Source organism: Salvelinus alpinus, chromosome 20 (genome assembly GCF_045679555.1).
Source record: "Salvelinus alpinus chromosome 20, SLU_Salpinus.1, whole genome shotgun sequence".
NCBI lineage: Eukaryota > Metazoa > Chordata > Actinopteri > Salmoniformes > Salmonidae > Salvelinus > Salvelinus alpinus.
Genome location: NC_092105.1, coordinates 10644685 through 10671034, shown reverse-complemented (window position 1 = coordinate 10671034; position 26350 = coordinate 10644685). Strand labels below are relative to the sequence as shown.

Here is a 26350-nt window from a genome sequence, read left to right as displayed (position 1 = left end):
TTACCTACTTGTGTTTCATTGAGGAGCTTGTCTATGTTTTAACAGGAAATGGCTTGAATGTGAAATGTGATATGAAGTTAGATGATAAACTGATTATATCCTAGCCATAGACATGCAGTGTTGCTGATGGAAGCAAATCCCTCAGGAATATTATCTTGATTCAGATCAATAAAATGCAGAAATCCCAACAGGCGCAAAATGTGACTGTCGGTCTGGAAAATGTATGAATCTTACTCAAAATTGTTATGACACATACATACAGACAGACACATATTCCAGTTACCTTTCCTCTTGTTTTATGCTGTAGCCTATTTATAACTGCATAGCACTGTAGTCAAACCTCAGAGGCTCGTAAAATGACTTGTATGTGCAGGTAATGTGTTGACAACCTTAGAATAATCAGATACATTATGGTTTGGCAACTCACCCTGATTCATGGAGGCTCAACACACTTCATATGGAGTTGTCTTCTAGATGCTCACTATTCGCTTAAGATTAACATAACGCGGCAAAATGTCTGCCTCATATCGCACTGTTGCAATCATTTGCAAAAGTTTTATCCAGTTCAATCTGTAAACACAATAAGTTACAAATATACACTCAAAGTGTACTCATAACAAATGACAATATCTTTGTCATGATTTTACTTGGTTGATTTACTGAGAAATAAAACATTAAACATTCCTGTATAAATATCTAATATTACATTGAAAAATGCAACTATATAATTCATCAAAATGTGATTTTAGGGTTACAGTAAATGTCACTGCCAACCAATAATTCATGGGTATGTGCATATGCTTTAAACCCCACCATTAAACACTCCATTACGTATTGCAACTGAGTATGAATGTGTAGTGGCAGATTGAACATTGACCATATATTCACATTCTGATATAAACACCTCATTAAGTTCAGACACATGGAACACTTCACTTCAGTCTCTGTTGCTTTTCTCCCCATCTCCTCCTCCCCCTTTCCATCCCTCTTTTTCTTCCCTCTCTCTCTCTCTCTCTCTCTCTCTCTCTCTCTCTCTCTCTCTCTCTCTCTCTCTCTCTCTCTCTCTCTCTCTCTCTCTCTCTCTCTCTCTCTCTCTCTATACATCTCACATGAATCGCATGTGACAGCACTCAGACTAAGTCATTATAATAATAATTTTAACAGTATGTGCAGTTTCTACAAACATTACACCAGATTCCATTCTAAATGGTGCTTTTTAAATCCCCTGTTTTCTATGTGAATCATGCCTGTGGGTAAAGGATCCACCACCGCTTATTACACAAGTGGCATGGAAGCAGACAGGCGAATTAAACAGCATCCATTGGACTCACCCTGACAGCTTTGGCATCTTCACAAAGCTAAACACATCCATGTGTGCAGCAGGCTGTGGTCTGTCCGTCCAAGGCTACAAATTGATCATCTACTTCAGGTAGCTGTCTCCATTGTCCCTCTGTCTTTAGCAGTGGGGATAAATAATACAGGGAGAGAAAAAATCTGGAGCTTCCACAAGTCAGGTGGAGAGATTAGTCCTCTTGTCGGAGCTTCTGCATGGCTGAGTGATTGCTGTGTCCTCGCATCAGCGGCACAAATCCACAGCCTGTGGAAAAGGATCTGGCAGTGGCGCTTCCCTCGGCTACATCCTTCAAAGCATGCCTGGATCCGTTCGTTAAGCCACCTTCATTTAATTTCCATCGCAGTTGAATGATGTGCAGGGGCCGCGCAGTAACAACCGGTTTGAAGAGACACGGCGAGAGGGAGAGCGAGGGAGAGGCACACACACAGAAAGAGAGGGAGAGAGATAGAGTGAGGGGCGGGCAGGGAGAGAGAGGAAGAGAGAAAGAGATGGGATGTAGGGTGGAAGCTGGGGTTGTAGGGTGGAAGCTGGGGTTGTAGGGTGGAGGCTGGGGTTGTAGGGTGGAAGCTGGTGTTGTTGGGGGAAGCTGGGGTTGTAGGGGGAAGCTGGGGTTGTAGGGGGAAGCTGGGGTTGTAGGGGGAAGCTGGGGTTGTAGGAGGAAGCTGGGGTTGTAGGGTGGAAGCTGGGGTTGTAGGGGGAAGCTGGGGTTGTAGGGGGAAGCTGGGGTTGTAGGGGGAAGCTGGGGTTGTATGGGGAAGCTGGGGTTGTAGGGGGAAGTGGGGGTTGTAGGGGGAAGCTGGGGTTGTAGGGGGAAGCTGGGGTTGTAGGAGGAAGCTGGGGTTGTAGGGGGAAGTGGGGGTTGTAGGGGGAAGCTGGGGTTGTAGGGGGAAGCTGGGGTTGTAGGAGGAAGCTGGGGTTGTAGGGGGAAGCTGGGGTTGTATGGGGAAGCTGGGGTTGTAGGGGGAAGTGGGGGTTGTAGGGGGAAGCTGGGGTTGTAGGGGGAAGCTGGGGTTGTAGGAGGAAGCTGGGGTTGTAGGGGGAAGTGGGGGTTGTAGGGGGGAGCTGGGGTTGTAGGGGGAAGCTGGGGTTGTAGGAGGAAGCTGGGGTTGTAGGGTGGAAGCTGGGGTTGTAGGGGGAAGCTGGGGTTGTAGGGGGAAGCTGGGGTTGTAGGGGGAAGTGGGGGTTGTAGGGGGAAGCTGGGGTTGTAGGGGGAAGCTGGGGTTGTAGGGGGAAGCTGGGGTTGTAGGGACACAAATCACTGCTGATGGATGCAACCCGGCTCCCTTGCATTGCTCCTCTTCTCTAGAAAGGACATGCTCATCAATTCCTGACATCTTGTGTCGTGTTTTCAGAATGAAAGGAGATAATGAAGGAGAATCCACAGCAGCAGTGTGGGTGTTGCTCAGCAGGGAGAGACGAGGTGAAAGAGAGAGAGAGAGAGAGAGAGCGATGAACTAAACAATACATGAGCACCAAGGCCATAGAGGAGCAGAGGGACTAGAAGGGAAAGAGAACCTGTCATTCTCCTCAGTGGCTGGATAGCCAAGGCCTCCACCCTCCACAGCCGCTCACAAAACCACCATCTCCAAACACATTGACATGGCCATATGAGAGGACACACACTGACTGCCGTATTTAACCAGTCATGCTGGTTAAGTGTGCCTTGAATTCTAAATAGATCACTAATGTGTTATCCATCTGTGTTTTAATATTACATTTTAATTTATCTTACTTGGTAAATATTTTCTCCTTCTTGAACTGCACTGTCGGTTAAGGGCTTGTAAGTAAGCATTTCACAGTAAAGTCTACAATTGTTGTATTCGGTACATGTGTAAAATAAAGTTTGATTTGATTTCAGTCTAACCACTCGGGTCATGATTCCTTCATAGTAACCCCACTGAAATAGTATGTATTTTTGTACAGACCTCAGTCCTGTTGCATAGCATTACCTGGTGCCATTCAGTGCAGCTAACCTATAAGGTGGAGGATAATAAAATGAGGATGTGTGATTAATCAGTGGTGCTCCTGTATTTCCTAGCCATTAAACGAGTCAGCAGCGTGTTAACTGCATGCCTCAAGCAATGGAGTCGTTTTTCACATTTTGAGTTTGAATCTTTTCCATGTTTCCTGCAATACCAGTCAAAAGTTATGACACCTACTCATTCAAGGGTTTATTTTTACTATTTTCTACATTGTAGAATAATAGTGAAGACATCAAAACTATTAAATAACACATCATGTTGTAACCAAAGAAGTTTTAAACAAATCAAAATATATTTTATATTAGAGATTCTTCAAAGTAGCCTTGATGACAGCTTTACAAACTCTTGGAATTTTCTCAACCAGCTTCACCTGGAATGCTTTTCCTACAGTCTTGAAGGAGTTCCCACAAATGCTGAGCACTTGTTGGCTGCATTTCCTTCACTTTGCGGTCCAACTCATCCCAAACCATCTCAATTGGGTTGAGGTTGGGTGATTGTGGAGGCCAGGTCATCTGATGCAGCACTCCATCACTCTCCTTCTTGGTCAAATAGCCCTTACACAGCTTGGAGGTGTGTTTTGGGTCATTGTTCTGTTGAAAAACAAATGATGGGATGGCGTTTCGCTGCAGAATGCTGTGGTAGCCATGCTGGTTAAGTGTGCCTTGAAATCTAAATAGATCACTGACGTGTTATCCATATGTGTTATTTCATAGTTTTGATGTCTTCACTATTATTCTACAATGTAGAAAATCGTAAAAAATTAAGAAAAACCCTTGAATGAGTAGGTGTGTCCAAACTTTTGGCTGGTACTGTATATTCCAAGTAAAGTTCCTATATTCCATGTAAAGGTTCCTGTTTTCCATGTAAAGGTTCCTATACTCCATGTAAAGGTTGCTATATTCCATGTAAAGCCATTGCTTTAAAAAAAAAAAACATTTTCAATATGGTCTACGGAATTGATCATGTTGATGGATGTGAGGATATTAGCAAAGGAAACATATTGGAATGTAGCCTATGCAACCTTGGAACAGACTAAAAGTACCCCAGAGTCAGCCCACTGTGCAGTCTCACATGCAAATGATGGATCACCGAATGTCTATTTTCCAATTGAGGAAGAATCACCCCTCATTAATTACAGTCTACACTTCAGACCTGGCCCTTGTGTCAAATAGCACCTAGAATCCCTTTATATCATTCGATCCATGGGGTTTAATACTACCTCATGTTGCCTCCGTCATCCTGATAAAATGGCCCCTTCTCCTTGTTAATGAAGGCTATCTATTCAGACTCTGTCTCTGTCTCTCTCAATGTGCCATCATACACACAATGCATTTTACATTTCTAAGAAGTAGCTAAAATAAATCCTAGTCTATTTATAATGTATTGTATTAAACCAGCTATGCAGATGAAGGCACCAGCCACTACTATGGTCTTTCCTTAACCTTTACCAAATAATTACATTCTCATCTGACACATGGGAGATTGGCTATACACTGAGTGTACAAAACATTAAGAACACCTGCTCTTTCCACAACATAGACAGACCAGGTGAAAGCTATGATCCCTTATTGATGTCACTTGTTAAATCCAAGGGAAGGAGACAGGTTAAATATAGATTTTAAAGCCTTGAGACAAATGGATTGTGTATGTGTGCCATTCTGAAGGTGAATGGTCAAGACAAAATATTGAAGTGCCTTTAAATGAGGTATGGTAGTAGGTGTAAGGTGCACCGGTTTGAGTGTGTCAAGAACTGCAAAGCTGCTGGGTTTTTCATGCTCTACAGTTTCCTGTGTATATCAAGAATGGTCCACCACCCAAAGGACACAACTGTGAACACTTTCGACACCTTGTAGAGTCCATGCCCGACGAATTGAGGCTGTTCTGAGGGCAAAAGGGGGTGCAACTCAATATTAGGAAAGTGTTCCTAATGTGTTGTACACTCAGTGTATGTCAATTATAGCTATTGACATTAAAGCAGACCAAGAGGCCACGATACCGCTAATAATGCCCATGAGTTACTCCTATATCCAACCCAGTTGGGATGCAGGAATAATTGTGACTATATGTAGGCCTGACAGAATATTAATCTCTTCAATAATATTATCCCACACTGCAATGTTAAATATAATATTGGATGCTTGGGCCAAGGCATTTAAAACAATGATTTGCAACCGTTCCCCAGCAGACACATAGCAACCATTCCATATTAAAATGCCACAGATTGTTAGTGTCTGGAGAGTGACTCAGAGTGCCTTTGCTCGTGGTGAGGCGTGCAATAAATAATGTTTGGTCCAACTCATGACTAGGCTGCTGTCGTTATTGTAAGGCAGAAATGTACTTGATCAGAAAACCCCATTACCCACATCACCAAGGACTTAACATGGACCACACACACACACACACACACACAGTTGTGAAGAGGGCATGGCAGCGCCTCTTCCCCCTCAGGACGCTGGAAAGATTTAGCATGGGACCTAGGATCCTCAAAAAGTTCTAAAGCTGCACCATCGAGAGCATCTTGACTGGCTGCATCACTGCTTGGTATGGCAAATGCACCACCCTTGACCGCAAAGCACCACAGGCCAGCACATCACTAGGACCAAGTTGCCTACCATTAAGGACATCTACAGTGCATTCAGAAAGTTTTCAGACCCCTTGACTTTTTCCACATTTTGTTATATTACAGCCTTATTCTAAAAATATATAGTTTTTTCCCTCATCAATCTACACACAATACCCCCATAATGACGAAACAAAAAACGATTTTTAGACATTTTAGCAAATGTTTAAAAAAAAGTCAACTTAAATATCATATTTACATAAGTATTCAGACCCTTTACTCACTTTTGGCAGCGATTACATAACCTGTGTTCGCTTTGTCATTATGGCATATATTGGTGAGATTTTTTATTTATTTAATCCATTTTAGAATAAGACTGTAACTTAACCAAATGTGGAAAAGGGGAAGGAGTCTGAATACTTTCCGAATGCACTGTATACGAAGCGGTGTCAGAGGAAGGACCTAAAATGGCCTCCAGCCACAGAAGTTATAGACTGTTCACTCTGCTACTGTCCAGTAAACAGTACCGGAGCATCGGCTCTCGAACAAACAGCAAATCCATTCAGCATGTTATAAGTATGGGACCAAATACTCAACTTTTGACTACTTTAAATACACATATATTAATTTGCACTAATAATTTTGGTCTTCTAAAATGAGGGAGCTATGTACAAAATTGCTGTCATTTCTAAACAGTTCACCTGGTATGGGTGAAAATAGCCTCAAATTAAAGCTGTATAATATCAACAACAAAAAAATCCCCCTTGTGTTACTATTTTATTGTATTATTATTTTGTAATTCTGCATTGTTGGGAAAAACTCTTAAGCAAGCATTTCACGGTAAAGTCTACACCAGTTGTATTCGGCGCATGTGACAAATAAAATGATGATTTGATTTGAGACCTTGGGCCTCAGGAATCCTGACCCTCGATGACTTTAACTTCTAAAGCTCATCAGTAACCAGTAAGGAAATATCTCATTCTGCAGACGGTTGGTCCATAAAACAAGGAAAGCGCAGCATCTTAACAGGCTCACAGACAAAACAGTGTGAAATATAGAAGCATAAACATTTTAGGAATATATGGAGCAAATCATATTCAGGTCCCCCTTACAAAATAGTTCAGTTATACTGCAGTTATATGCAAATTACTGCAGTAAAGAAAACTGTGATATTTTGGATGCAGTATTTGCAGCATACTGCAGTTATACTGCACTCTAACTGCAGTTACACTGCAAAATTACTGCAGTAAAGAAAAATTTGATGTTTTGGACGCAGTATTTGCAGCATACTGCAGTTTTACTGTACTCTAACTACAATCTTTTTCGTAAGGCCCAAACAACCAGTGCATCTAGTACACCCAGATCAGATCAGTGAGTCGACCATGTCTGACAGCCTGCTTGATCTGCACACACTGTGTCCCATGGCTGTGGGGGAGAAGGAGAGACTCAGCGTATTCTGGGCTGTTTGTCCATTTGGGCCGCTGCCTGGCCCAGAGGCCAGCAGAGTGGCAGAGGATATTAAGGTCAGACAGGAGGACTTCTAGGGAGAGTGTGACCCAGGCCTTGAACCAATCAAAGCTTCCCCTCTGATCCCTAACCTAGCTTCCTCTCTCCCTGAGCTCGTTTTAAAAAGAGCTGATTTCAGTCTTTGACGACACTGGGATATTAAAAATCCACCCGTGATAAGCTCAATTCTGCAAGTCCAGAGTTTGGCTCAAGTTGCTCGCTAAGAAAGCTAAAATAAGACCTATAAGAAGGAGGCTATGGAATAATCACATTGGGAATTTAGCGTATAACAGTGATTTATGAACAGCACATACTTATATAATCCCATTCAAGATATCAAAATGTTTCATTTGAGACCGGTACTGCATCAGACTGTGAAGGAAAATAGTATTCGTACTATTGGTACTATGTATGTTTCATGTTTAATGACAAACCGGGGCATAGGTCTAACACATTTTAATAAACAGATACTTCAGCTAGCAATATCATTGTGTGTAGTCATGCAAGGAATACCCCCAACAACCCAGTGTGGGTGGCGCATTGCCCCAAGGGTAATGTAGTCTTAATGTTATTAACAAATGACAACATACAGTATCTTCCTTCCTTTAAAAGAAAACCACTTTTCTCTCTAACTAAACATGGCACATATCAAATTTCATGCTAGAGTGCTTACTGAAGCAGTTGGACAGTGTTCTAACTGTTTTGTTCATTACTGGAAGCATTTCACACTTCAGGGTTGTAATCCGGACGCTTCTCAGTCATTTGAGTGAATGGCTGAAGCCTTAGATCTCCTGGGTTTCATCTGAGTTGTTGTGACACATGCTCCTATTGAATCGAGGGGCAACTTGTCTCTGCATGCCTCCTTGCTGTACATGATGTTCAGTAGGGCCGGGAAGATTCCAGTATCACGATACTCGTTACTATCATGGCAAGGAAACAAAACACGAAGCGGATTTAATTTCTTTAGGACAACAGCCCTAACTTTGTAAACAAATATCATTGTGTTGTCATCCAGAGTCACATGTATTTATTTTCTAAACTATAGGACACACTACTTTTACATACAGCAGGTGTTTAAAGGACCAAAGAGTTTGGTCTGCTTCCTGTTTTCATTTTTTGCAATGGAAAAGATATTGCGACACTGGTATCGTCCAGGCCCTAATCTCCAGGTTTCAGTTCTGGCAAGTGTCTTGCGCTTTTGTCTCTTTGCTGTTTTTGTTTCTCTTCCTGTTTTTCCTTTGCGAGTTTGACTTTGCGATCACCTCTGGGTGTTAGCAAGTCCTCATGAATGGGTAGGTTGGTTCTACATCCCATCAACATTTGTGCAGGTAAAAGTAAAAATCCGCTCTGCAGCGGTGCGCTATGGTCAGATCATCAGACTTTTTAGGAAATCCTTCTTTCCATCCTGTGCTTTTGACAGTTATAACTGAACTCATCTTATTCTAAGCCATTGGACCCTTGGGTAATTGGGGCTAGAGGTGTTGTGAATCCCCAGTCGATGGTGAAAAATTGGAATTCAGAACGGGAGAACTGCGGGCAATTGTTGGAGTGCAACCCCATGTCTTGCAAAACAGTTTTCAGGTAGGTGAATACAGCTTGGAGGTAGTTGGCAGTGTTGCTACTTCTGGGTAGGTTGATTAGTAGTCGGTAACAAAAATGTAGGGTTGGGCGATGTCAACGTTTGTCCTATCGTGATTAAATACCCACAAAACATTGTGATAGATACAATGGTATTGCCCACTATTTCCACCCCACTCAAGGCTCTGGATGCTCCTGTTAAGGTTCACTTTTTCTTTAAAATTTTTCTCGCTAAGAAGGACCTCTAGCGCAAGCTCACCTGCTACAGGAAGAACAAGCGGAATCATGACACATCCAATAATCCTGTTTTCTCCTTGGACAGTTGTTTTTCTGTGCAGGCTATCCATTCAGTATTGTTTCTTTCAACTATGTCATTGTTTTGTCAGCTGCTGTCTCTCTTTTGATCTGCTCCATTCTCTCGGCAGACACAGGAAGTGACGCTACGATCATGTTGACTTAGGCCTGGATCTCAGCGATTTTCTGTGTGTCAGCGCTCTCTTTCTTGTCGACTGCTTGAGAAAGAGTGTCGATGGTGAACAGGAACTTTCCCGGGGTGTAGATCATCTTCACATCATACTTTTGCGGTCTGATCAACATTCTCTGGATTTTTATTGGAAAATCATTCAGTCGCTTGGACATGATTGACACCAATTTACTTATTTTTTTGTATTTCACCTTTATTTACAATTTATTTGTGGTCGGTTTATACTGCGAAGGCTTGTCCGTAGACGTATTGATAAAACCTTTCGCACGGGTAGGTGCTCGCTAGGAGTTCTTTCTCTATTTATGCGTACCTTGTTTCTGCTCCTGTCAAGGCGCTGGATGATCCTGTCAAGGCTCTGGATGCTCCTGTCAAGGCTCTGGATGCTTTGGATGCTCTAGATGCTCCTGTCAAGGCTCTGGGTGCTCCTGTCAAGGCTCTGGATGTATAAGCAATGGGTTGCCAGGTATCGACATGCTGTTGCAGAAGAACTGCTTCCAGGCCAAACTGTGACGCGTCTGCGGAAATCCTTGTGCTTTTATCTGGATTGTAGAACCTGAGCAATAGCTCTTCTGTGATTGTCTTTTTCAGGTTTGTGAAGCAGTTTGTTTGCTCATGGTACCATTCCCATTTGCTTTTCTGTTCCAGAAGACATATGAGTGGTGACAGTTGAGTTATGAACTTTGCATGGTAGGTGATCATGCGTCTCACGTTGTCCTTGTTTTGCGACCGCTCCTTGTTGTTGATGGCTGATGTTTTCCTCAGATCTTTCTGGTTAAGGCTGTTGCCGTATTGCCTCCACACCGGAAGTCAGGGTCGCAGTAAAATTCCACATAACTGTTGAGTCACGGTAACATCCTCTTATGCACTCTGGACATGCGTTGGTAGTGCCTAACTCGCTAACGACCACCAGGTCGCTAATGGCCTGGAACTCAGCACTCTATTGTCCCTCTAACCACTCTGACATCAATGCACATCTAATCGAAAATCACATCACACACTTATCATCAAAACAGTATCATGCTTTTAAAATTCACCTCACTGTGATAGATTAATTTGATTAATTTGAAGAGAGAAGTTCAACTACAGGTTGAAACTGAGTGGAACACATGGTTGTTGTGGATGTTGTTTCAAAGCCTAACTTAACTAAATGGACAGCTGTTTCTAAGGTGATTATTCATTCAGAACACCCATTCTACCGGAGCTTGTGCATACACATAGGCCAAAATATTAGCCCAAGCCCCCCCAAAAATGGTTTATTAAAATAATGATTGTGCCATTAAACAATACCACGGCAAACTCGCATTTGCCTTTGTTTAGTTTCAGGTTGACTTTCCGTGTCAGCTCCAGCACTTGTCTCACTCTCGTGTCGTGTTTTTCTTTTGTGGACCCCAGGACAATGATGTCGTCCATCATGGGCTCTACTGGAATGTGCCCGAAGATCATGTGGATTGTTTTGTGGCAGACCTCTGGCGCTGAGAGAATCCCGTATGGTAGATGAAGAAATCTGTACCTGCCCTCAGGTGTATTGAAGGTGCATAGCCTTGAGCTTGTGTCGTCTATTTTAATTTGCCAGAATCTTGTTGAGGCGTCAAGCTTACTGGACCACTTTGGCAACTTGAAATGCTCTAGCTTTGTTGAAATCTCTAAGGTCTAGACATATTCTGGAGAATGCCGCTCTTTTTCACCTCAATTACCAGTGAGTTTATCCAATCTGTGGGTTCATCCATTTTTGTGATGACGTCCAACTTTTCCCAGGCGTCTGAGTTCCTCCTTGAGACCTGCTGGAGGTCATTTTGCAGGGCGCTGGCAGTGCACCTCCTTGCACAAAGGCGGAGGTAGCGGTCCTGCTGCTGGGTTGTTGCCCTCCTACGGCCTCCTCCACGTCTCCTGATGTACTGGCCTGTCTCCTGGTAGCGCCTCCATGCTCTGGACACTACGCTGACAGACACAGCAAACCTTTTTGCCACAGCTCGCATTGATGTGCCATCCTGGATGAACTGCACTACCTGAGCCACTTGTGTGGGTTGTAGACTCCGTCTCATGCTACCACTAGAGTGAGAGCACCGCCAGCATTCAAAAGTGACCAAAACATCACCCAGGAAGCATAGGAACTGAGAAGTGGTATGTGGTCACCACCTGCAGAATCACTCCTTTTTTGGGGGTGTCTTGCTAATTGCCTATAATTTCCACCTTTTGTCTATTCCATTTGCACAACAGCATGTGAAATGTATTGTCAATCAGTGTTGCTTCCTAAGTGGACAGTTTGATTTCACAGAAGTGTGATTGACTTGGAGTTACATTGTGTTGTTTAAGTGTTCCCTTTATTTTTTTGAGCAGTGTAGCTTTTACTGCATTGCAAATATCCACAGAATCAACAAATAATTAATCCTCCTTCTCGAGTGTGTGAACCTTTTTCTTTGTAGTCTCACACGGAACCCAAACCGGCTGCGCGTGTGCGCCATCGTGCGCTATCGTGCATAAATGTATTTTGCCCCCCCACACCAAACACGATCACGACACGCAGGTTAAAATATCAAAACAAACTCTGAACCAATGACATTAATTTGGGGACAGGTCGAAAAGCATTAAACATGTATGGCAATTTAGCTAGTTAGCTTGCACTTGCTAGCTAACGTTAATTTGTCCTATTTAGCTAGCTTGCTGTTGCTAGCTAATTTGTCCTGGGATATAAACATTGAGTTGTTATTTTACCTGAAATGCACAAGGACCTCTACTCCGACAATTAATCCACACATAAAACGGCCAACCGAATCGTTTCTAGTCATCTCTCCTCCTTCCAGGCTTTTTCATCTTTGAATTTATATGGTGATCGCATCTAAACGTTCATTGTATTACCACGACAACCCGCAACAAAGTTTGTCTTTCAATCACCCACGCGGGTATAACCAATGAGGAGATGGCACGTGGGTACCTGCTTCTATAAACCAATGAGGTGATGGGAGAGGCAGGACTTTCAGCGCGATTTGCGTCAGAAATAGGAATGACTTCTATTTTAGCCCTTGGCGTCGCAGACGCTCGTTGGCACGCGCGAGCAGTGTGGGTACAATCATTTAATTACATGGATTTCTACATTTATTTTGCGACGCTCGGGCACGCGACGTGTCCGGTCTGGTCAGCATGTCAGCTTTGCCGCATTTTGAGAAATAATTATTTTTCCCAACAGTTGTTACACGATTTATCATGTGCAGCGAAACTTTGTAGTGGTTTGATTTTTTAAATGTTGCTTGTTTCTGTTTCATAAAACATTTTGTGCGCTGCTCCTCTCTCTTTTTACTGCTGTCTCATCCCTCCACAGCTCTTTAGAGTGTGCTCTGGTTGTTTCAGCTGCTCTACATATATTCACTGCTTTATCCAAAGTTAAATCTTGCTCACGTAGCAATCTCTCCTTGAGTCCATTATCAAGCATGCCACAGACTATCCTGGTTTTCACTAGTGAGTATTTCAGATTTTCAAATTCACATGTTTTGCTCAATGTGTTCAACTCAGCCAAATACTGGTCAAACTGACTCCCTGTTTCAGATCATGAGTGAAAACCTTGTGTCTCTCAAAAGTACTCCTAAAATTTTGACATGAGCTCAGTCAATGACAAGTTTGCCTTGTCTGGCCTGAAGCTATTGTAAATATCAAATGCATCCTCTCCAATAACATGCAAAACAATTTTATCTTTACATTTGTCATCATCCCCTACTCCACTGGCAACTAGGTAGATATTGAATCTCTGCTTGAAACGTTTCCATGGATTAGAAAACCAGTGGGTATCTGGTGTGACCACCATTTGCCTCATTCAGCGCGACATCTCCTTCGCATAGAGTTGATCCGGCTGTTGATTGTGGCCTGTGGAATGTTGTCCCATTCCTCTTCAATGTCTGTGTGAAGTTGCTGGATAATGTCGCGAACTAGAACATGCTGTTATAAACGTCAGTCCAGAGCATCCCAAACATGCTCAATGGGTGACATGTCTGGTGAGTATGCAGGCCATGGAATAACTGGGTCATTTTCAACTTCCAGGAATTGTGTACAGATCCTTGCGACATGGGCCCGTGCATTATCGTGCTGAAACATGAGATGATGGCGGTGGATCAATGGAACGACAATGGGCCTCAGGATCTTGTCACGGTATCTCTGTGCATTCAAATTGCCGTTGATAAAATGCAATTCTGTTCGTTATCTGTATCTTATACATGCCCATACGATAACCCTACTGCCAACATTGGGCACTCTGTTCACAACGTTGACATCAGCAAACCGCTTGCCCACAGGATGCCGTACACAGATCTGACTGGTATACTTGAAACTGGGATTTATCCGCGAAGAGCACACTTCTCCAGTATGTAAGTGGCCATCGAAGGTGAGCATTTGCCCACTGAAGTCGGTTACAACACCGAACTGCAGTCAGGCTAAGACCCTGGTGAGGATGACGAGCATGCAGATGATCTTCCCTGAGATGGTTTCTGACAGTTTGTGCCGAAATGTTTTGCTTGTGCAAACCTACAGTTTCATCAGCTGTCCAGTTGGCTGGTCTCAGACGATCCTGCAGGTGAAAAAGCAAGATGTGGAGGTCCTGGGCTGGCATGATTACACGTGGTCTGAGGTTGTGAGACCGGTTGGACGTCCTGACAAATTCTCTAAAAGGAAGTTGGAGGTAGTTTATGGTAGAGAAATTAACATGTACCCAGCACGAGGTGCACCTCTGTAATGATCATGCTGTTTAATCAGCTTCTTGATTTACCACACCTGTCAGGTGGATGGACTATCTTGGCAAAGGAGAAATGCTCATTAACAGGGATGTGGACAAATTTGTTTTCAAAATTTGAGAGACATAAGCTTTTTGTGCGTATGGGATCTTTTATTTCCCCCTACGCAGGCTCAGGGGTCTGGGAAGGAGGAACATCGTCATTCAGTATTCGGCTGTTAATTCCCGCAGACTCGCAGACCCAAAAACGATTTTTTTTGTACGTAAGGAACATTTCTGGGATCTTTTATTAGTGCTCATGAAACATGGGACCAAACATTTTACATGTTGCGTTTATGATTTTTTTATTTTTTATAAACAGATAATTCAGCTAGGAATATGACTGTGTAGCCGTGTAACATTGTCTTACATCATATCTCACAAAGGGTCATGGGATTGATCAAAAGTAACGGGCTGCAATAAACATTTGAAAATATTACCTAGGTGATGTCGTAGGTTGAATCCAACTTCTGCCTCAAAACTGTCTGAATTAATCTAAGCTAAAACAATACATACAGTACCAGTCAAAAGTTTGGACACACCTACTCATTCAAGGGTTTTTCTTTATTTTTTACAATTTTCTACATTGTAGAATAATAGTGAAGACATCAAAACTATTAAATAACACATATGGAATCATGTAGTATCCAAAAAACAAATACAAATATATTTGAGATTTGAGATTCTTCAAAGTAACCACCCTTTGCCTTGATGACAGCTTTGCACACTCTTGGCATTCTGTCAAACAGCTTCACCCTGGAATGCTTTTCCTACAGTCTTGAAGGAGTTCCCACATGCTGAGCAGTTGTTGGCTGTTTTTCCTTCACTCTGCGGTCCAACTCATCCCAAACCATTTCAATTGGGTTAAGGTCGGGTGATTGTGGAGGCCAGGTCATCTGATGCAGCACTCCATCACTTTAATTATTGGTTAAAATAGCCCTTGCACAGCCTGGCGGTGTGTTGGGTCATCGTCCTGTTGATAACAAATGAAGGTCCCACTAAGTGCAAACCAGATGGGATGGCGTTTCGCTGCAGAATGCTGTGGTAGCCATGCTGGTTAACTTCTACCGCGTCAGAAACCCGGATCCGGGAGCACCCCCCACCCCCCCACCAGTAAAAAAGCTGAATAGCATAGCTAGCATAGCGTCACAAGTAAATAGTAGCATCTAAATATCATTCAATCACAAGTCCAAGATACCAGATGAAATATCCACTTCTTGTGAATCCAGCAATCATTTCTGATTTTTAACATGTTTTACAGGGAAGACACAATATGTAAATCTATTAGCTAACCACGTTAGCAAAAGACACCATTTTTCTTTGTCCACCATTTTTTCTCTCCACCAGTAGCTATCACCAATTCGGCCAAATAAAGATATTGATAGCCACTAACCAAGAAAAAACCTCATCAGATGACAGTCTGATAACATATTTATTGTATAGGATAGTTTTTGTTAGAAAAATGTGCATATTTCAGGTAGAAATCATAGTTTACAATTGCACCCACCATCACAACTCGACTAGAATAAATACAGAGAGCACAGTGTATTACCAATTTACTCATCATAAAACATTTCATAAAAATAGACAAAGCATAGCAATGGAAAGACACAGATCTTGTGAATTCAGACAATATTTCAGATTTTCTAAGCGTTTTACAGCGAAAACACAATAAATCGTTATATTAGCATACCACATGTGCAAACGTTACCCCAGCATGAATTCAAGGCAACGGGAGCGATAACGTTATGATCACCAAAATATATTAATTTTTTCACTAACCTTCTCAGAATTCTTCCGATGACACTCCTGTAACATCATATTACAACATACATATAGAGTTTGTTCGAAAATGTGCATATTTAGCCACAAAAAAACGTGGTTATACAATGAGAATAGTAGCAAAACTGGCCTGAAAATGTCGGGCGCCATCTTTGAGAGTGATCTAGTCTAATCGATAACTAATCATAAACTTGACTAAAAAATACAGGGTTGACAGGAATCGAAAGACAAATTAGTTCTTAATGCAATCGCTGACTTACATTTCTAAAATTATCGTTACTGTGCAATACCGGGTCCGCCAAAGCGAAGCTACACATAACAAAATGGCGATATATGCGTTTAAAATTTTTCAACAGAACAGCGATTTATCATCATAAATAGTTCTTACTATGAGCTGTTCTTCCATCAGAATCTTGGGCAATGTATCCTTTCTCCGGTCTAATCGTCTTTTGGTCGAAAGATGTCCTCTTGTCCCGTCGAAATGGCCAATAACGTTCGGTATGTACAGGAAACGTGCCCAGCTCATGGAAGGGCGTCACAAATAAATGCCTCAAAATCGCACTAAACGGATATAAATTGCTATAAAACGGTTTAAATTAACTACCTTATGATGTTTTTAACACCTATAACAAGTAAAAACATGACCGATATAACACGATATATTACACGATATATTACTGGCTAAACCAAGGCTTGGAAAGAGGTCGGTCCAACGTCCTTCTTGCGTCGAGCGCAGGGTCCAAAGGAAAGCTACTTCCGGTCTTTGGTGTTTTATACAGGCCCTGATTGCGCAATCGACTCCATTCAAATTGTCACCACTTACTGACATCTAGAGGAAGGTGTAGGCAGTGTTTGTATCCTCATAGCATTCACAGGGACATTAAAACTGACCTGGGACCAGAGGCCAAGATTTCTGAAATCTCACTCCCTGTCAGGAAAAGTGCTGTAGATAGAGTTCTGTTCCACTCAGAGACATAATTCCAACGGTTATAGAAACTAGAGAGTGTTTTCTATCCAATAATAACAATAATATGCATATTGTACGAGCAAGAATTGACTACTAGGCAGTTTAATTTGGCAATGTCAAAAAAATAAAAGTGCTAACAGCACCCCCTATTGACGTTAAGTGTGCCATGAATTCTAAATAAATCACTGACAGTGTCACCAGCAAAGCACCCCCACACCATCACATCTCTTCCTCCTTGCTTCACGTGGGAACCACACTGCAGAGATCATCCATTCACTTACTCTTCGTCTCACAAAGACACGGCGGTTGGAAACAAAAATCTCAAATTTGGACTCATCAGACCAAAGGACAGATTTCCACCAGTCTAATGTCTAATGCTCGTGTTTCTTGGCCCAAGTAAGTTTCTTCTTCTTATTGGTGTCCTTTAGTAGTGGTTTCTTTGCAGCAATTCGACCACGAAGGCCTGATTCACACAGTCTCCTCTGAACAGTTGATGTTGAGATGTGTCTGTTACTTGAAATCTGAAGCATTTATTTGGGCTGCAATTTCTGAGGCTGGTAACTCTAATGAATTTATCCTCTGCAGCAGAGGTAACTCTGGGTCTTCCATTCCTGTAGCGGTCCTCATGAGAGACAGTTTCATCATAGCGCCTAATGGTTTTTGCAACTGCACTGGATGAAGTTCTTGAAGTTTTCCAGATTGACTGACCTTCATGTCTTAAAGTAATGATGGACTGTCGTTTCTCTTTGCTTATTTGAGCTGTTCTTGCCATAATATGGACTTGGTCTTTTACCAAATAGGACTATCTTCTGTATACAACCCCTACCTTGTCACAACACAACTGATTGACTCAAACACATTAAGAAGGAAGAGAAATTACACAAATTAACTTTTAACAAGGCACACCTGTTCAATGAAAATGCGTTCCAGGTGACTACCTCATGAAGCTGGTTGAGAGAATGCAAAGAGTGTGCAAAGCTGTCATCAAGGCAAATGGTGGATAATCTGAAGAATCTCAAATATAAAATACATTTTGATTTGTTCAAAAACATTTTGGTTACTACATGATTACATATGTGTTTTTTCATAGTTTTGATGTCTTCACTATTATTCTACAATGTAGAAAATATATATATTTTTTTTTAAACCCTTGAATGAGTAGGCCTGTCCAAACGTTTTACTGGTACTGTATGTCAGTAATGTTCATGTTTTTTTGTGTGAGGAAGTCTTAGTCGCCCCGTTTTACATCTAGCTAAGAATTAATGTGCTTCAATTAGCAGATTTTCTGAAGTTTGACTATGGGCACAAAAGCTACCATTAATTTGTCCAACATCAACGGTTTGCTAACATTAGCTGTGCCAGTCACTGAAATCATCTTTGACTCAAACAACACTGCTAATGTATGCTAATTATGAGTTTTAATGATGCAGCTGTTCTGCCATGAGTAATTGCAGTAGCCTCCCGACGATACGATCGTGGAGAAACATGCTGATCTACAGTGGTCTACAGCGCAGCGGTCCTAGGCGCTGCATCTCAGTGCAAGTGACATCACTACAGTCCCTGGTTCGAATCCAGGCTGTATCACATCCGGCCGTGATTGGGAGTCCCATAGGGCGGCGTACAATTTGCCCAGAGTTGTCTAGGTTTGGCCAGGGTAGGCCGTTATTGTAAATAATAATTTTTTTTTTTAACTAACTTGCCTGGTTAAAAAAAAGGTTAAATAATAAATTAAATAAAAAATAAAAACATCTACGTAGTGATTTCTGATAACAGTCGGTTCCTCTTGTCTACAACTTTATGCCCGTGTCACTGCTGATTTATTCACTGAGTTAAACAATATTAGCAGGAATCCTGCAAACCCAAGATGAGGTCTGTAGGATATATTGGCACGGGTTTTGTTAGACCCGAGACGAAGTTGAGGGCCGGCAAACCGTGCCAAAATATCTTCCAAACACAGGCTCCGAGGGCAATATCACATTTATACAGTCGTGGCCAAAAGTTTTGAGAATGACACAAATATTAATTTTCACAAAGTCTGCTGCCTCAGTGTCTTCAGATATTTTTGTCAGATGTTACTATGGAATACTGAAGTATAATTGCAAGCATTTCATAAGTGTCAAAGGCTTTTATTGACAATTACATGAAGTTGATGCAAAGAGTCAATATTTGCAGTGTTGACCCTTCTTTTTCAAGACCTCTGCTATCCGCCCTGGCATGCTGTCAATTCACTTCTGGGCCACATCCTGACTGATGGCAGCCCATTATTGCATAATCAATGCTTGGAGTTTGTCAGAATGTGTGGGTTTTTGTTTGTCCACCCGCCTCTTGAGGATTGACCACAAGTTCTCAATGGGATTAAGGTCTGGGGAGTTTCCTGGCCATGGATGCAAAATATCTATGTTTTGTTCCCGAGCCACTTACTTATCACTTTTGCCTTATGGCAAGGTGCTCCATCATGCTGGAAAAGTCATTGTTCGTCACCAAACTGTTCCTGGATGGTTGGGAGAAGTAGCTCTCGGAGGATGTGTTGGTACCATTCTTTATTCATGGCTGTGTTCTTAGGCAAAATTGTGAGTGAGCCCACTCCCTTGGCTGGGAAGCAACCCCACACATGAATGGTCTCAGGATGCTTTACTGTTGGCATGACACAGGACTGATGGTAGCGGTCACCTTGTCTTCTTCGGACAAGATTTTTTCCGGATGCCCCAAACAATCGGAAAGGGGATTCATCAGAGAAAATGACTTTACCCCAGTCCTCAGCAGTCCAATCCCTGTACCTTTTGCAGAATATCAGTCTGTCCCTGATGTTTTTCCTGGAGAGAAGTGGCTTCTTTGCTGCCCTTCTTGACACCAGGCCATCCTCCAAAAGTATTCGCCTCACTGTGCGTGCAGATGCACTCACACCTGCCTGCTGCCATTCCTGAGCAAGCTCTGTACTGGTGGTGCCCCGATCCCGCAGCTGAACCAACTTTAGGAGACGGTCCTGGCGCTTGCTGGATTTTCTTGGGCACCCTGAAGCCTTCTTCACAACAATTGAACCGCTCTCCTTGAAGTTCTTGATGATCCGATAAATGGTTGATTTAGGTGCAATCTTACTGGCAATATCCTTGCCTGTGAAGCCCTTTTTGTGCAAAGCAATGATGACGGCACATGTTTCCTTGCAGGTAACCATGTTTTTTTTATTTTATTTTTTTTTAAAATTTATTTCACCTTTATTTAACCAGGTAGGCAAGTTGAGAACAAGTTCTCATTTACAATTGCGACCTGGCCAAGATACAGCAACGGTTGACAGAGGAAGAACAATGATTCCAAGCACCACCCTCCTTTTGAAGCTTCCAGTCTGTTATTTGAACTCAATCAGCATGACAGAGTGATCTCCAGCCTTGTCCTTGTCAACACTCACACCTGTGTTAATGAGAGAATCACTGACATGATGTCAGCTGGTCCTTTTGTGGCAGGGCTGAAATGCAGTGGAAATGTTTTTCTGGGATTCAGTTCATTTGCATGGCAAAGAGGGACTTTGCAATTAATTGCAATTCATCTGATCACTCTTCATAACATTCTGGAGTATATGCAAATTGCCATCATACAAACTGAGGCAGCAGACTTTGTGAAAATTAATATTTGTGTTATTCTCAAAACTTTTGGCCACAACTGTACAACAGGTTACCAACATTCAAATAATGATTGACATATTGTCATAAAAAATATTATTTTGATGAATGTATTCATACCATTTCATCCTTCGATAAGATATAGATGCGATCCAGTCGTTCAGTCTTTTTGTTCTGTATCTATGGACGCGACCCAGTCGTTCGTTCTAAATGTTCCTTTGCTATACTGGCTGACAACATTCTTATCCGTTGCTTGCTAGCTAAGTCAACTATGGCTAACTTACAGCCCCGTCAAACAGTGCAGCCAGAATAACAACAGTAGCTGCATTTGCTTTTGTTTAAGCTGTGTTATTTAGACACATCCATAACAATGAGCTAATGAGCACGATTTCACCTGAGGAGCTAGCCAACAAAACAGCTAACACAATCGCTTCAAACTGAAGCTGGAAAGACAGCAAACTACCTGCACTTTGTTATGTTTTTAATTTTTTTAATTTACATTTCTTTGTATATATCCATAAAAAGGATGCCAAGTGATTCATGATTTCGACTGGCTGAGAAACGCTACCTGCCTCTGTCTCGTCCTGACACATTCATTACTATTGTCACGCTCGTCGTATTGAGGAGACCAAGGCGCAGCGTGATATGAATACGTTCTTCTTTTAATAACGGAAGAACACGGAACAAACTAACAAAGTAATAAAAAAACAAACGTGAAGCTAAATAGAACGAGTGCTGACATGCAACTCCACATAGACAACTACCCACCAAAACCTAAATGGAAAATGGCAACCTAAATAGGATCCCCAATCAGAGACAACGATAAACAGCTGCCTCTGATTGGGAACCAATTCAGGCCACCATAAACCTACATTACCTAGACATACAAAATCCCCACAGATAAACAAAAACCCTAGACAAGACGAAAACACACATACCCACCCTCGTCTCACCCTGACCTGACCAAAATAATACAGAAAATATAGTAAACTAAGGTCGGGGCGTGACAACTATGGGACAGCTGAATATTGAAACAATGTTGCAAATGTCGGAGAGGCAGACTGCAAGGTTTATACAAATCTTCACTGTTGAAAACTAAATGCTAGTCTAAAAGAAATGTAAGATAATGTCTAGATGCTTTCTATAGTGGAGATCAAGTTTATAAATTGCCGGTCTGGGCTGATGAGACAGTGGATTGCGCAGTCAGATGGGAACAGAGTAAATAGGCATTTCAACGTCATAGATTTAGCCAGTGGTAATGCGGTTTTAACAAATCAGCATTCAGGATTAGAATCACCCGTTGTGTAAAGCATGTTTGGACTTAGGAGGTTCCATCTGTCAATGCAACCATTTACATAACATCAATGGAAAGTACAATCATCACATGGCCAATTACTGTGACATCACCGACACCCACCCAGCATCCATACTAAACATCCTCTCTAGAGCAGGGGTTCCCAAACTCGGTCCTGGGGCCCACCCTGGGTGCACAGCTGATTCAAATAACCAACTCATCATCAAGCTTTGAGGATTTGAGCTGTGTAATGCTATGGCAAAAATCTCAGGGGGGATCTCACAGGACCGAATTTGGGAACCCCTGCCTTAGAGACTAATCCAATCAAATATAGAGGGGAATCACATGGTACACAATATCCATCTTGTTCTCAGTTGGTTTGAGAAATGTTGTCATTTGTAGACATAAAATATAATAAAATGAATCCAAAATCCTGAATCTAATCCTAAACAATCGTGCATTAATTCATCACTAACACAGATGTTAAAAGTTGAAAATGTTGCAGTTTTTTTGTGTGTGTAATCAAACAAAATTAAGCTAGTCAGAGAATATGGAGATAACACAGTGAACTCCTCATAGAGTTGGTCATTGAGGATGCATCAGAGTACAATACAGAACTACACATTTATCATTTATTAGGACTGGAAATCTCTACTCACTGAATGACCGTGAAGACTCCAAGTTCATTGTCCTCTGGGTCCATATCTGGATCCATATCTGGGTCCATATCTGGGTCCATAGCTAATGACAGGCCTTGACACAGCCCTCGTTTTCCTCTCCTCTCCTTCCGTCTCTCCATACCGATCCTTTTCACCTGCTCTGCTCCTTCACTTCTCTCTCCAGTCTGTCTGTTCCACGCTCTAGCAGGATTTACCATAGGCGACTGACTGAGCTAACGTGCCTGCCTGAACCAGCTGTTTTCACATACTGTGGTCCTGTCCCAGTCAGGGAGAGAGAGAGGTGCCCTCAGGGCAGGGACCCAGCTTGTCTCTTCTGCCTCAGTAAGAAAATAACATCACATTCCGGGCCAGTGCGTCAGAAAGCAAAGAGGGATCAATGGTGAACAGCTGGAAACCAATGGGTGGATGTGCTGGTGCACTTCTGATCCTTCACTAAGGAAAAGGCACAAATACAAGTATTTAAAATTTATTTTATAAACAAAAAGCATCTCTGTCGTTCTATAGAGTGGGTGTCTATTTGGTATTCCATGAATGAATAAAGTCTTCTGTATTGTCAGGTGTTCAGATTATGGGATTGTTAGGGCAGCATTCTCCCTTAAAGCTGCAGCATTACAGCATTATGACAGCATTATAATAGTTCATGCTGGGTTATGCTGAGCAGATGCTCTCATGACTGAATGGCATATGCAGTCTTCCATTAGAAGAAGCCTGTGTTATGAAGTGAAGCAGTCCTCCATTAGAAGAAGCCTGTGTTATGAAGTGAAGCAGTTCTCCATTAGAAGAAGCCTGTGTTATGAAGTGAAGCAGTTCTCCATTAGAAGAAGCCTGTGTTATGAATTGAAACAGTCCTCCACTAGTTATGAATTGAAACAGTCCTCCACTTGCCAGCAGCATACCACCCTGCATACCACTGCTGGCTTGCTTCTGAAGCTGAAGCAGGGTCGCTCCTGCTCAGTCCCTGAATGTGGAGACCAGGTTCTCCATTAGAAGAAGCCTGGTGTTGGAGGGCCAGTAGGAAGCAGTCTCTCCACTGGTCTTGAAGTGAAGCAGTCCCAATGCCACCAGGTTAGTGAAGTGAAGGACACTGCTCCATGTAGTTGTGAAGCAGTTCTCCATTCGGTATGGGACGTGAAGCGGGTGTCCATGACTCTCTGAGGTCATTAACAGATCCTCCACTGGCACTTATCGTAAGAGTAGGCGGTCCTAACCACTGGTGTCCTGGCTAAGTGCCCAAGCTGGTCCTCAAACCATCATGGTCACCTAATGATCCCCAGTTTACAATTGGCTCTTTCATCCCCCTCCTCTCCCCTGTAACTATTCCCCAGGTCGTTGCTGCAAATGAGAACGTGTTCTCAGTCAACTTACCTGGTAAAATAACGGTAAAATAAATAAAAATAAAAACTAGTTATGAATTGAAACAGTCCTCCACTAGTTATGAATTGAAACAGTCCTCCACTAGTTATGAAGTGAAGCAGTTCTCCATTAGAAGAAGCCTGTGTTATGAAGTGAAGCAGTCCTCCACTAGTTTTGAAGTGAAGCAGTCCTCCACTAGTTATGAAGTGAAGGAGTTCTCCATTAGTTGTGAAGCAGTTCTCCATTAGTTATGAAGTGAAGCAGTTCTCCATTAGTTTTGAAGTGAAGCAGTCCTCCACTAGTTATGAAGTGAAGGAGTTCTCCATTAGTTGTGAAGCAGTCCTCCACTAGTTATGAAGTGAAGCAGTCCTCCACTAGTTATGAAGTGAAGCAGTCCTCCATTAGTTATGAAGTGAAGCAGTCCTCCATTAGTTATGAAGTGAAGCAGTCCTCCACTAGTTATGAAGTGAAGCAGTCCTCCATTCGTTATGAAGTGAAGCAGTTCTCCATTAGTTATGAAGTGAAGCAGTCCTCCACTAGTTATGAAGTGAAGCAGTTCTCCATTAGTTATGAAGTGAAGCAGTCCTCCACTAGTTATGAAGTGAAGCAGTCCTCCATTAGTTATGAAGTGAAGCAGTCCTCCACTAGTTATGAAGTGAAGCAGTCCTCCATTCGTTATGAAGTGAAGCAGTCCTCCATTAGTTATGAAGTGAAGCAGTCCTCCATTAGTTATGAAGTGAAGCAGTCCTCCACTAGTTATGAAGTGAAGCAGTCCTCCACTAGTTATGAAGTGAAGCAGTTCTCCATTAGTTATGAAGTGAAGCAGTTCTCCATTAGTTTTGAAGTGAAACAGTCCTCCACTAGTTATGAAGTGAAGCAGTCCTCCACTAGTTATGAAGTGAAGCAGTTCTCCATTAGAAGAAGCCTGTGTTATGAAGTGAAGCAGTCCTCCACTAGTTTTGAAGTGAAGCAGTCCTCCACTAGTTATGAAGTGAAGGAGTTCTCCATTAGTTGTGAAGCAGTTCTCCATTAGTTATGAAGTGAAGCAGTTCTCCATTAGTTTTGAAGTGAAACAGTCCTCCACTAGTTATGAAGTGAAGCAGTCCTCCACTAGTTATGAAGTGAAGCAGTCCTCCATTAGTTATGAAGTGAAGCAGTCCTCCATTAGTTATGAAGTGAAGCAGTCCTCCACTAGTTATGAAGTGAAACAGTCCTCCACTAGTTATGAATTGAAACAGTCCTCCACTAGTTATGAATTGAAACAGTCCTCCACTAGTTATGAAGTGAAGCAGTTCTCCATTAGAAGAAGCCTGTGTTATGAAGTGAAGCAGTCCTCCACTAGTTTTGAAGTGAAGCAGTCCTCCACTAGTTATGAAGCGAAGGAGTTCTCCATTAGTTGTGAAGCAGTTCTCCATTAGTTATGAAGTGAAGCAGTTCTCCATTAGTTTTGAAGTGAAACAGTCCTCCACTAGTTATGAAGTGAAGCAGTCCTCCACTAGTTATGAAGTGAAGCAGTCCTCCATTAGTTATGAAGTGAAGCAGTCCTCCATTAGTTATGAAGTGAAGCAGTCCTCCACTAGTTATGAAGTGAAGCAGTCCTCCATTCGTTATGAAGTGAAGCAGTTCTCCATTAGTTATGAAGTGAAGCAGTCCTCCACTAGTTATGAAGTGAAGCAGTTCTCCATTAGTTATGAAGTGAAGCAGTCCTCCACTAGTTATGAAGTGAAGCAGTCCTCCATTAGTTATGAAGTGAAGCAGTCCTCCACTAGTTATGAAGTGAAGCAGTCCTCCATTCGTTATGAAGTGAAGCAGTCCTCCATTAGTTGTGAAGTGAAGCAGTCCTCCATTAGTTATGAAGTGAAGCAGTCCTCCACTAGTTATGAAGTGAAGCAGTCCTCCACTAGTTATGAAGTGAAGCAGTTCTCCATTAGTCATGAAGTGAAGCAGTTCTCCATTAGTTTTGAAGTGAAACAGTCCTCCACTAGTTATGAAGTGAAGCAGTCCTCCACTAGTTATGAAGTGAAGGAGTTCTCCATTAGTTATGAAGTGAAGCAGTTCTCCATTAGAAGAAGCCTGTGTTATGAAGTGAAGCGTGTGTGTTTTGCCTCTGGCCAATTCCACAGTAAGGGATCACAATTTGACTCAGATTTCTCACTTTAAAATGTATGCCAAACAAAAAACATTAATTTCAAAATGTAGCAACATACAACTCAATGCACAAGGAATACTTTGATTAATTTATACAGGCATGTTCACAAAAACACATGTACTGGAACAACTGTGCAGATGCAAAATTTGGTAACAGAATTACGGTTAAATCTCCGTCTGGTTTTTATGCGACCATGTTTTCCAAAAACTGTTAACTATCTGCTACAAATTAAGATTAAAATATACAGTATGGGGTGAAAGAACGGGGTGTCAGCTAAAACATGACACATTGAGT

General features: G+C 42.2%; 1 protein-coding gene and 1 pseudogene across 1 annotated transcript; both read right to left on the bottom strand.

Annotated features, from left to right (window-relative positions):
- Positions 1–1772, bottom strand: part of LOC139546291 (FERM and PDZ domain-containing protein 4-like) — a 77715-nt pseudogene extending 75943 nt beyond the window's left edge.
- On the bottom strand, positions 1682–2644 carry LOC139547286 (uncharacterized). Its single transcript, XM_071356341.1, has one exon. It carries the CDS (start codon positions 2642–2644, stop codon positions 1682–1684), a length of 963 nt encoding a protein of 320 aa, XP_071212442.1.
- Between the last annotated feature and the right edge of the window lie 23706 nt (positions 2645–26350).